Source organism: Etheostoma spectabile, chromosome 18, assembly GCF_008692095.1.
Source record: "Etheostoma spectabile isolate EspeVRDwgs_2016 chromosome 18, UIUC_Espe_1.0, whole genome shotgun sequence".
Lineage (NCBI taxonomy): Eukaryota > Metazoa > Chordata > Actinopteri > Perciformes > Percidae > Etheostoma > Etheostoma spectabile.
The window spans coordinates 21,994,925-22,007,373 of record NC_045750.1 but is presented as its reverse complement, the minus strand read 5'-3'; the positions used below and the strand labels follow the sequence as shown (position 1 = coordinate 22,007,373).

The 12,449-nt window shown below is 40.9% G+C and overlaps 1 protein-coding gene across 9 annotated transcripts in view; it reads left to right on the top strand.

Annotated features, from left to right (window-relative positions):
- Window positions 1-12,449, top strand: part of cdc42bpab (CDC42 binding protein kinase alpha (DMPK-like) b) — a 95,160-nt gene that overhangs the window by 62,013 nt on the left and 20,698 nt on the right. For 5 of the 9 annotated variants that reach the window (XM_032542829.1, XM_032542827.1, XM_032542831.1 and 2 more), the window contains exons 9-21: window positions 223-332; window positions 424-503; window positions 1,468-1,646; window positions 1,997-2,119; window positions 2,447-2,580; window positions 2,791-2,912; window positions 3,076-3,196; window positions 4,390-4,500; window positions 6,672-6,919; window positions 7,055-7,069; window positions 8,676-8,781; window positions 10,897-11,021; window positions 12,027-12,132. In XM_032542829.1, the coding sequence (XP_032398720.1) occupies window positions 223-332; window positions 424-503; window positions 1,468-1,646; window positions 1,997-2,119; window positions 2,447-2,580; window positions 2,791-2,912; window positions 3,076-3,196; window positions 4,390-4,500; window positions 6,672-6,919; window positions 7,055-7,069; window positions 8,676-8,781; window positions 10,897-11,021; window positions 12,027-12,132 (1,580 nt within the window). The remainder of the gene's footprint in view (window positions 1-222; window positions 333-423; window positions 504-1,467; window positions 1,647-1,996; window positions 2,120-2,446; window positions 2,581-2,790; window positions 2,913-3,075; window positions 3,197-4,389; window positions 4,501-6,671; window positions 6,920-7,054; window positions 7,070-8,675; window positions 8,782-10,896; window positions 11,022-12,026; window positions 12,133-12,449) is intronic. The other 4 variants (XM_032542830.1, XM_032542826.1, XM_032542833.1 and 1 more) reach the window with 2 other exon arrangements.

Below are 12,449 nucleotides of genomic sequence, written 5' to 3'. Positions count from 1 at the left end.
GTGTGTGTGTGTGTGTGTGTGTGTGTGTGTGTGTGTGTTTATAATATATAAATTGTTTGACTTTACAGTATATCTTTAAACAGGTTTAATAAATGAATACACCTTCAATAATTATCAGTTTAAGGTATCCAGAGTTCATAGATTTGTGCCTCTATTATGTGCTTATTAATAAGGGAATTATGGATCCTCCTGTGTTCCAATTGTGGCCTCTCTTGTGTTCAGGCATTGATTGGGAAAACATCCTTACGTGTGAGGCGCCGTACATCCCTGAGGTCAGCAGTCCTACAGATACCTCCAACTTTGATGTGGATGATGACTGCCTGAAGAACTCGGTAAGGGCGTTGTATTCATATTGAGCTTATAATTGCATATATTAGACGTGACAAACTCACTTCTTTGTCATGTTTTATCATAATATTTCAGGAGACCATGCCCCCTCCCTCTCACACTGCCTTCTCTGGCCACCACCTGCCCTTTGTGGGCTTCACCTACACCAGTAAATGGTAAGTGCTACCACGGCAACCAGATGTATAAATGGACTGTTAAAAGGTTATTTTTAACCGCCGCCTATATTTAGACTTCAGCGTTGGTCATTTTGTCTTTTTTGTTGTTGTTGAAAAGTCTTTCTTCACACTTGATTATTATGACTGTGATTAGGGGATCTTTAGTGGGCGGATAAGGGAAGCAAAGGCAGTATTTTCCTGCAGTATATTTTCCAGTTGGCAAAATTAAGATTGTTGTTATCCATTTTCATCACTCCGATGAAGACAGATGAAAAGCATGTGGCACCTTGTTGCAATCTAGCATGATATATAATTAGTAATCACACAGATTTCCCAGACAAGCCTTCTCACTGCCTAGCATTGAGGCGTAGGAGGCTGAATTAGCTTCCATCCCTAATAAGGTGATGTTCAAGACTCGCTGTAGATCTTCACACTCAACGCTCCCTGTGGGAAAGCAACAACCCCACCACTAACTTTTTTATCTCTTCAAGGCCCAGTGATAATGCTCCTTTCTACTCTTTCTTTCTCTCCTCTTACCCCCACTGTCTCTCTCTTTCTCTCTGCCACACTCCCCATCTTCCTATGTCATTCCTTTTCCACCCTCCCTCTCCCCCTTCTTCCATGACTCAACATCCTCTCATCTTTCAACTCATCTCTATCTCTGTCGTCCACTTCTCTTTCCTGTTTCCCCCTCTTCCTGCTGTTTCTCTGTAATTTCCCTCCGGCCTCTCCCCCTCCCTTAACGAAACACTTTCATATTGAATTTCCTAATATGGTTTAAAACCATTATTTCCATTTTGCAACTCTATAAATGGCCTTTCCCCCCTTATCATTCAATCTGTCTGCCATTTTGATCAACTTTCCTCACTCTTCTTCCATCACTGACTTACTGCTACTGTTTCCATGCCTCCTACACCTTTTTTCTCTCTACCTAACCTTATATAATTTTTTTCTGCCTCTGTAGTACCCTATCTGACCGGGCCTGCCTGCGACAGCTGGCAGGGGAGCCGAGTAAGGCAGGCCGGGACCAATTGGACCTGGATGTCCAGCGAAGCCTGGAGGACAGCCTGGCCACAGAGGCTTACGAGAGGAGGATCCGTCGCCTGGAGCAGGAGAAAGTAGAGCTGAGCCGCAAACTCCAAGGTAAGGCTGATGTACAAAGTTTCTCTTTGCAATTTGAGGCTGAGAGGGAGGAGACACATTGGTGCATTCAGTCTACTGTTGTTTAACTGTTGCTTAAAGAGTTCAGATTACCAAAACATGCACGCATACATTTACTGACATACATACTGTAAACCCACACTGTACTGTACATTTAGTAGACTATGTAGAATGTGTGCCAAAAAGTTTTTTTTTAATAAAATCTAAATAAATGGATCATATTGAGAGTCCTCTTTTATTAGGTATTTTCTCCTCACAACCAAGTTTTATTTTTAAACAAAAAACAACAACAAGGAAGACATAACTAATGCGTCTCCCCTGACCGGTTGCAGAGGCGACTCAGACGGTGCAGGCCCTGCAGCACCCAACAGGCGAGGGCCCTGTCAGCGCCAACAAGGAGGTGGAGATCAGGAGTCTAAAGAGCGAGATTGACATCCTCAAGAAGCAGATCGCTGGTCAGGATTCTTTTTCTCCTCATTCACCGACCTTAGGGGTTGGAATTCACCTATTCACTTTCTAACCAGCCTAATTTTAAGTTTGGGAATACTCTAAATAGAACTTTGGAGTATTAAACTTTTGGAAACAAACTAACACAGCCACTGTTAAATTGTGTGTCTGTTAAGAAAGGGACTGGGCCACCCTGCTCGCTGTCATTGGCTGAGGGTTAAACCCCTACGTGCCTATTAGTCTATATACAGTGTTCCTTAAGGATACTACTGCATAATATACCTTTAAGTAAGGTTTTATTAACCTGTTTGCATGCATGTGTCTGTGTGTGTCAGAGTCGGGCCAACGGGAGAAGCAACTGGAGGACGTGTCGTCGGCGCGCAGGGATTTGGAGGACTCATCCAAACACGCCAAGACTCTGGAGAAACAGATGAAGAGCGTTACACAGGAGAGGGATGATATGCACAAGGTAGAAGCACTAGTGTGTGTATGTGTGTGTGTGTATTTTCCTTATGTTAGTAACAGATGATGTGCCCCTAGTGTCGGGAAAAAACGTGATTGCTTTGATTTTGATGTCAAAAAGTCAAATAAACGCCTTTCTTATATTGAGATGAATTTTCCTTGAAGTCACTGTGAGAATCTAAATGTTGATCTACGCTCTCCCTTCTTTTGTGGCCAGGATCTTGCTGAGTCCAACGAGAAGCTGAAGTCTCAGTCGAAAGAGCTGAAGGAAGCCCACAGCCAGAGAAAACTGGCCATGCAGGAGTTTTCTGAGCTTAACGAGAAACTCACAGACCTCAAGTAGGATCACCCCCCCCCCCCCCCCCCTACCTTTTTTTTTAAATGCCGACTGTTCACTTGTGACACAAATACTTGCTCAAGGTGCATTTCATTGTTCCGCCTTTTTTGTACGTTTTTATTTTTAAAATAAAAAATGTTTTCTGTGACTGAACTTTTCACCCAGGTCGATGAAGCAGCGTCTGGCTCGCCAGTTGCGCGACAAGGAGGAGGAGATGGAGAGCCAGACTCAGAAGCTTGAGGCGCTTCGCCTTGAGGTGCGGAAGTCTGAGAGGGCCAGGAAAGAGGTAGAGTAGTCTCCCTGTGGTTGCTAGAACACCCTGTTCCATCACCAGCAACTGGTTGGTGCACAAAATGGCGTCCGTGTATTGTCCTCATATCACATTTCTTGAAATATTTCTGCATTTCCATGATTATTTATATAGTAGATTAGAAACAATGTTGCAGTGGTTGTATTTCAGTTTATAATTGGTTTCTACACACTTGCAAGAACGTGAAAGACATTTGGGTAGATTTCCATCAGTTTAAAGTAACAAAGCACATCATAGTTTCAGATTAGATTAGATTAGATAATACTTTATTCATCCCACAGCAGGGAAATTCTCTTGTTACAGTAGCATTTTCCACAATAAAAGCAAAAACAAACAAACAAACAAGTAAACACACAAGAAAAACAGGCAAACAATACAATGACCAGAAGGTAGACTGAAGTGGCGTCAAATAAAGGTATTGTAAAGTAAAGTGCGGTTGCCATAGTACAAGAAAACAATATTGCAGTGTAAGTAAGTGATGTTAAAATGAAATTGAATATGTAATTAAAGTAATAATGCATCCTTAAGTTAATATGCAGCACAATACATTGGAATAAGGCCACTAATTCCATTTAATTTTTAGTTCTTTTGTGTATTGGTGCAGTTATGTGTGGTTGTTGCGTCTAGCTTGTGCATGATTTTGATGGGATTTTATAGGTTACAATTGTATTAACATGTATAAAAAAGATGTTGAAATTAGGGCTGCACGATATGAGGAAAATATGCGATAATGTTGTTGAATGTCGCAATAACAATATTACGTCTGATAAACGGATACTAATGTGTTCTCAGTTTAGTCTTTCTGCTGCTTGCAGTATTCTGCTAAAATACAACAAATGGCTTGTTGAATTTGAAACAAAGGAAATCCTTTCCAGCTTTCTTTTTTTGAACAAATTAAACATTGAATTGAATATAAAATGCACAACTAAAAAAAAGTATGATAGCTCAGTTTTAAAGTCCAGTTTTCTGCCGATATGTTCTTTTCAACTTACAAAACAAAATCTATCTTATCTAAACATTTACCATTTGTGTATTGCGGCAGTTGATATTGCAATGACAATACAGAAAAACAATATATTGTGCAGCCCTGGTTGAAATGGGTGCATATAGGGAACAATGGTGTACGATGTATGCTTGCATCCAATCACTGGAGTTTATGTGTGAATCAGATGGAGGTGCAGACGGAGGAGAAGACAGCGGAGGCTATGAAAGAGAGGAAGCTGAGAGAGCGTAATGAGCAGTATAGCCGACAGCTGGAGGAGGAGTTGGAAGGGCTTAAGGTAAGCGTGCAAACAAACACAGCTGAACACGAACCTATCCATCCACAGAGTCTCCGTGCATCCCTGAAAGTTCAGACTCGTGGTTCAGACCAGAAGTATTTATACAGTTGTGCGTTTGCTCTGTACTGACACAAAGGGCCATATTTTAACAATCAAAGCACACGGCGTGAAGGGCCTGGCACAGGTGCTTTTAGGGCGTGTACGAATCCACTTTTGCTAGTTTAATCGTGGAAAAAAGGGTCAAAAGGGTTGTACTTAATGTCCTCATTAATTCATAGCTGTGTTTTGAGCGTAACATGCAATAAACCAATCAGAGTGTCATCTCCCAATCCCTTTAAAAGCCAGGCGCGTTTGTACATGGCACGTTGCTATTATGATGGCGGATTCGCTAAGCAGGAAAGAGAGATTTACAGAAGAAGAAACTAATAGCACACGAGCAGATCATATATGGCACGAGCACTGTGCCACCAGAACTCCACGAGGTGAAGCCTGCGTTAAAATAACAATGAAGTGCTGTGTTGTTGACTTTAGACCAGGTGTTTGTTCAAACTTTATCAATCAATCAAACTTTATTTCTAGAGCACATTTAAAAACAACCTGGTTGACCAAAGTGCTGTACATAGACATGGAACAATAAATAGACAGAATACAACACCAGACAAATACAACATACAGTTCTCATGCTGTATTAAAAGCCAGGGAATAAAAATGTGTTTTAAGTCGCGATTTAAAAACCGGAAGGCTGGGGGCCAGTTTGACATGTAGAGGCAGCTCATTCCAAAGTCTCGGGGCTGCGGCTGAGAAAGCCCGATCCCCTCTACTCTTCAGCCGTGTTTTAGGGGCAACAAGAAGAGACTGGTTTGCAGACCTTAAAGATCTTGAAGGAGCATGTGGCTTCAACAGATCAGTTATGTAGACTGGAGCTAGTCCATGGAGGGCTTTAAAAACAAACAATAAAATCTTAAAATCAATCCTAAAAGTAACTGGGAGCCAGTGGAGAGAGGCAAGGACAGGGGTGATGTGATCTTGCTTACGAGTTCCAGTAAGGAGGCGAGCAGCAGCGTTTTGAACCAGCTGTAGTCGAGAGAGGGAACCCTGTGGAACTCCACATGTGAGGGACACAGAAGGTGAAATAGAGCCACCAAAACTCACTCTAAAATCTCTGTCCGACAAGTATGACCTAAACCACTCCAAGGCAGTGCCCCTAATCCCCACGCCATGCTCGAGGCGAGAAATAAGGATGCTGTGGTCAACTGTGTCAAATGCTGCTGTAAGATCTAAAAGAATAAGAACTACATAATCTCCAGAATCAGTTGAGATTAAAAGATCGTTAAAAACTCTTAAAAGTGCAGATTCAGTGCTATGAAATGTCTTAAAACCAGATTGGAACACCTCAAGAACACCATGTGTATCTAAAAACGACTGTAACTGTAAAAGAACTGCTTTCTCCAAAATCTTCGAGAGAAAAGGGAGTTTAGTTTGTTGGTCAATTGCGTGATCGCTTTCCGCTGCATTGCAACGTCCTGTTGTGTTCTTTAACCCCCCGATGTAGCACATGTAGACTGTATATTTCACAGCTACTGTTTTCCTTCAGATCGTTTATAGATCTCGTCGTTTCCGACTGCACTTGAAGGCAGCTACGTTACCCGGAGAAAGAGAGGAGAAGAGACGAGTGAGACAGATAGACTGTGCTTTGTTATTTGGCAAACATTGAGCTTTAACAAGTACTCCTGGACAATTCAGTGCTTTTGTTTATCTTTTAAAACTTTCTTGTGGCAGTGATAGAGGCATTTAGGTTCCCTCTACATGTCTGAGACAAGTCTGATCGCCGTTTACCTTATCAGCCACTGCAGCGTGACGTCTGGTTGTGTTTCTCAACAGTTGAGTCAGTCTGAACTTTTTGCCGCAGGCCTGCTGTGTTTTTTTTTTTTTTATGTCCCCCCTGCAGCAGCCTCCACCACAGGCTAAACGCACTACCCCCATTAAAAATGAATGGAATGACCTGTTTTGTCGCTGCACCGTCTGGCGGCCGACTCAAGCTGCGTGAATGGCCACTTACTGATCTTATTCACACTTTTCTCTCCATACTTTACTAATCTTTACGTCTGCCGCTCAACCTCACCAACCCCACTTTTACTCTGTATTCCCACCCCCCGCACCCCCCCAATCAGCTGAAGCAGGCCGGCTCCTCTGCTGCCCCGGCCTCAGCGGACCAGACCCAGGAGGTGGGCCGCCTGCGGGGAGATCTGGAGAAGAAAACGCTCCTGTACGAGGAGGAGTTGGCACGCAGGGAAGCGCAGCACAGCTCGGAGCTGAAAGCCCTGCGCAAGGAGCTGCGGGACGCTGAGAGCCAACACCTCGCCCTGCAGAAAGAGATCCTGATGCTCAAAGACAAGCTGGACAAGACTCGACGCGAGAGGTACTTTATCACTTTTTCTTTCTTTCATCTGATCAAGGCAAATGTTTTTTTTCCCACTTGTGTAATTTTGGTTGTAGCAATGTCCAATGTCCTGGCTGTTGACATTATTTTTGTTTTCTTCATTGTCCTTTCCAGTGATGATTGCATCAGGTAATAAGTTATATTGGTATCAGTGTGTAGTAACTGTGAAGTAGTGTTTTGAATAGTTAATCAAATTTTTGTGAGATTAATATATTGTTAGAATTTAATAGTTGTGTTTCCCCTAACCCAAGGAGAGAAAAACCCCTTTTGCAGGTAACTTTCTTCCAGAGGTTTTCAAGTTTTTTCATCCCTCCATATTGACCCCCATTTTCCAGGAGATGCATGAAGATTCAGGGCCCTATCTTGCACCAATGTGAAATAGTATTATTGTGTATATCTACATATACATGGAATACCTCTTGGAATGATGACTAGCAAATCCGCTAGTCATCATAATAGCAATGCGCCAAGGTAAAAAACGCGCCTGGCTTTTAAAGGGACTGGGATATGACACTCTGATTGGTTTATTGCATGTTGCGCCCAAAACACACCTATGAATTAATGAAGACAATAAGTACAACCCTTTTGAATCATGTACCCGGCACACCTTTTTTTCTACCGTTAAACTAACAAAAGTAGATTTGTACACACCCTACGCCAGGCCCTTCACGCCGTGCGCTTAGATCGGTAAAATAATAAGTAATTTCAAAGATTCAGAGAACTCGTTTACTTATCCTTATGAAATGGTTGCTTATATAAATTATATTATTGCCATTCCATTAAAAACACTTCTCTAAACGCAACTATCCAAGCAGGCAGTGACAGTGCTGTTGAGATGATCAGTTGCAATTGTACTCATTTAGGCTTACTGTACCTAATCTAGGGTGTATTTCTTAATTGAAAAATCTTCTTAAACTCGCTTCTTACAAATTTAAGTAGTACAACTTGTTTTTTTGTACACAATACTGTAGTTTTGAATGGTAAGTAGAGTAAGTAAAGTACGGAAATTGTTGAATTAGTAAAAAAAAAAAAAAAAGAAATTCTGTCAAAATGTGCCTTCTCTGATATTAAATAACAAGAAATGAAACTAAGTCAGTTATTTATCTGCAGCAGACCCCCTGGTAGGTACTCAGGGCCACCTGATCCCATGTTGAGAACTGCTGGTTTAATCACTTTTTTTTTATAAGATCTTGTTTTTGAGGAGAGAGCTTTCAAGCTTTGTTTTTGTACCCTGTAGCCTAACTTTGCTGCCCGGTGTTGCTGACATTATTCTCACAGTGCTTTGTACTTCATATTTAAACACACCGCTGTATCAGGTTCTAACTGCATTAATGTGTTTGGGCTGAATAATGTGAGCCTGGTCTTAGGGCCAAGCCTTTGGTTTAGGTTTTAAGGAAATGTGTGGAGCCAAAGGTCCTCACACGAACGAAGGTAGGAGGATAGATGAGGCCTTCTGAGAGATTGGTGTACATTCGGTTATATTTTTAATTTGTTTATACTCCTGTTGGTAAGTTCAACGTAAAGTGGCAGTTGTAAAAAGTAATTCCACAAAATCAAAATCTCTGAATAAAGTCCCATTTTTTTTTAAAGATTGACATTGGATTTGCAGCTGTGAATTATGGTTAGGGTATACATGTAAGCTTATACAGTGCCACAAGTTTAACAATCTGTGTGTGTATGTGTGTGTCTGTGTGTGTATGTGTGTCTTTGTGTGTCTTGTGTGTGTTTCCTCCAGCCAAAGCGAGCGAGAAGAGATGGAGACGGAGAACAAGCAGAAGTACGACAGGGAGAGAGTCCTGCTTACTGAAGAAAATAAGAAGCTGTCCAGTGAACTGGATAAGGTAAGACATTTGGTCACATAGACACAAAATAAAAGAAAAATCACACTAAGAACACTCAGGTCCAGTTTCTCTCACCCTTTTCTATCTTGCTTTCTGAGCTTTTTAGTGATTTGTTTATCCCTCTCAAACACACACAGACACACACATTCCCCTAACCCCAGGTGACCCCCACTCGGCCGGCACGAACCCTTTCATCACATTCCTGCCTCCACCCCGTCTCCCCCAGCCATGCCAAAGAAATCACTGTTCAATATCCCCCATAAAACACCCTGTAGCCTCCTACACAGTCAGATGGAATAACTCTCTGGATTACGCTCTATTGACTTTGGAAATCGCTCTTGGAGGTTTAAAAAGACCCCCAATTTAAACAATGTCTTAGAAGTGGGAGGCATTTTGACATATGGAATAAAATGTCAGAGTGTTGTTTTTAAAGTCTGCACCCGATAACAGAAAAAAAATATCTGGATGAAATTGAGAGAATAGGGATGTGGGTGCCACTGGAATGATAACACATGTCACTCTAGTTATTTAATGTATTTTTATGTTATTTCACATTCAGAAAAAAGATCTTTTTAAAAGCTAAAGCACTCAGTTTAGATATGTCTGTATGATTTGCCTCAGTTCTTCATATTTTGATTGTGTGAAAATATTATTGTTTGAGTAAGTCTTATCTTTCAAAGGAGGGACCGAATATCAACAGTGTTTGCTTAGTAGCAAAAAAGGCCACTCCTTCTTCAATTCTGTCTTTTTTTGTTTTCAGTAAAGTAGAGTAAGCAAGCAAACCTCTGAAGTCAAATTTTCACTGGCTCAAATTGGCGAAGAATGATTAATGATAATGCAGAAAGAAACTTATTGCCATAGCAGTTCAGCCAGACATAAGAAACTGTTTTGTTGCGTGTTTAGAATGAAATAGAAGATTTTTGTTGTATTCTTATCCGAAATCTCTTTCTTTTTCTGTAAGACATGTTTGTACGAGTCCTCCAGTTTGGATTTACCAAAACCCTTTTAACTCCACAATCTTGCCAGTAAAATATTAGTTAAGAAAAAAAGAGCTTGTTATCGAACCTTTCAGTAAATTTGCAAGCCATGATGTGCATCACACTGATACAGTAATGAATAATTTCACTTTTTATTTGTTTATTTTAATGTTAGTTGATGGCGGTTATGCATTATAGTTCTCAAGGTAAACAAGTGTTTCCTCCTGGTGAAGAAAGGCACACTCGCTGTACATGATTTGTATGACAGCCCTGCTACTTGGGATTTCCTGTTGTCTGATGGTCACTTCCAAACAGTCGCAGACATCTTGAGTGATTTTGATTGAGTGATTTTTATTTTATTTTTCTCCATTTTGTGGGCTTTTGCCCAAAGACTTACAGCACATGTTGAAAAAGCCGATATTTATTTCATCCCACGTTTGTGTTTATTTCAGCGGCTCCGAGCCTTTTCCAACAACATAGTGTTATGACTTTTTATGTCCTCAAAGATATTCCAAACATTTGTAGGCAACAAGCTCCAGGAATAGATATCACAATTGCAAAACAATCTTAAATTACTATGTTAACATGCACATTACATCACAGTCTTGACAGTTGCAACATACTAAAAAATGTGCCTACAAAGTAGGTATTTAAGCAAACTAGGACAGTTTGAGACCGGTAATGACGTCACAACTGTTAGGTCTTCTCACACACACACACACACACACCTCATATTAAAGGATTCAGGAAAACTTTAGAGTGTGTGTGGTGTGCCTGCGTGCACACGCACATCAATTACTGGTCGTGAGTGTGTTTGGTTGATACACCTCCCAGATGCTCAACCACACTCGTCTACAATGCTGCTAAGAAGGTGTGTGTCCACACACACCTTCTTAGCAGCATTGTGGTCAAGTGTGGTTGAGCATCTGGGAGGTGTATCATGAAAATAGTCATAACCTTCAACAATACAATGATTCATTTTACATACTGAACCAGTCATAATTTTCTAGGCTGAGCACCTTTCATCATTTCAGCATCTTCATTTACCATACTAACTAATGATAGCTTTACGACTTTTTAATATGATGTTTAATGTGACCTGTTTTCTTTGCTTGTGTGTTTGCACTTATTCCTTCAGCTGACCAGCATGTTTAAGAAGGTGAGCGACTCCAACAGGCAGCTGGAGGAGGAGATGAGGGAGCTGGCTGACAAAAAGGAGAGTGTAGCTCACTGGGAGGCCCAGATAACGGAAATCATCCAATGGTGAGACACACACACACACACACACACACACACACACACACACACACACACACACACACACACACACATTCACACATACACACACACACACCACACACCATGTTGTCTAGTAGGGTATGGGTTAGTCCGTAGCATTTCTCGCATGCTTGTAGATCTTAGAGCTACTTGACCTCCCTTCCTCTCAGATCACTTCCCATGGCAGCTGACACCTCACCAGCTGCTCAGCTTCCTCTGTTGGACAGCTGCAGTCTTCACATAGACACATTCCACAACACAACACAAACACAAACAACACACACACACACACACACACACACACACACACACACACACACACACACAATACATTCAGCCAGACACAGAAACACACAAATGCACACACTCACATTCCAAAAACATGCACATACAAATGTTGAGTCTGTAATGCATTTTTAGAAGAATGTAGTGAGTAATGGTGCCTCTTGGTGGAGGTGCTGTGCTACTGCAGTGGATAAACTGGGGCCAAAAGGATCACTTAGTGGGTAAAGTGTTATATATAGTCCTCATAATATGACTTTTTGTTTTGTTTTAAGGTTTAAATCTGAAAAATGTGTGTGTGTACATGTGGAAGTCAGTGTATATTTGAAATTTGCAAATGTGTGTAGCATAGTAAGTGTGGAATACTGCTAAAACAGTCAAAACAACTTTAGGTCCTTTTTAGGCATATAGTAAATGTGTATGGGTAAAATAATAATACATTTTATTTGGAGGCACCTTTCAAAACATCCAAGGTTACATTACATAAAAACTTGATAAAACAGCAAGACAGGCAAAGAAAAAGACAAAACACGGCTGAACAAGAGACAAATGTGACACTAGTTATAAAACTACGGTTGTGGAAAGGGAATCGGTGCATTTCATAAAGTATCATAATGTTATATTTTCAGACTGACTGAAAGTGTGTCTTTGAAATGTCTTTGCATGTATGGTAATGCACTTTTGTGTATTTGTGTGCGTTTGCTGCAGGGTGAGTGATGAGAAGGATGCTCGGGGCTACCTGCAGGCTCTGGCTACTAAGATGACAGAAGAGCTGGAGGGACTGAGGAACACCAGCCTAGGAGCGAGAGCCACGGTGAAATACACACACACACACAAAGACTGTTTCAAACTACTCTAGATGTTGTTAAGTCAACTGAAATCCCTTTGTATTATTGACATTCAGTCTGTATTTGTGAACTATAAAAATGAACAAATTTGCTGTGCAAACGTTTTTATTTAAATAAGATGATGATGAAGTGGTATTTGGCATTCTTTTTACATTTGGGATTTCTGTTAAATTGACCACCTCGTCTAAACTAGTAATACTGTAGTAGTAGAGTAATAGATGAAGACATTCAATTCAATTCAATTTTATTTATAGTATCAATTCATAACAAGAGTTATCTCAAG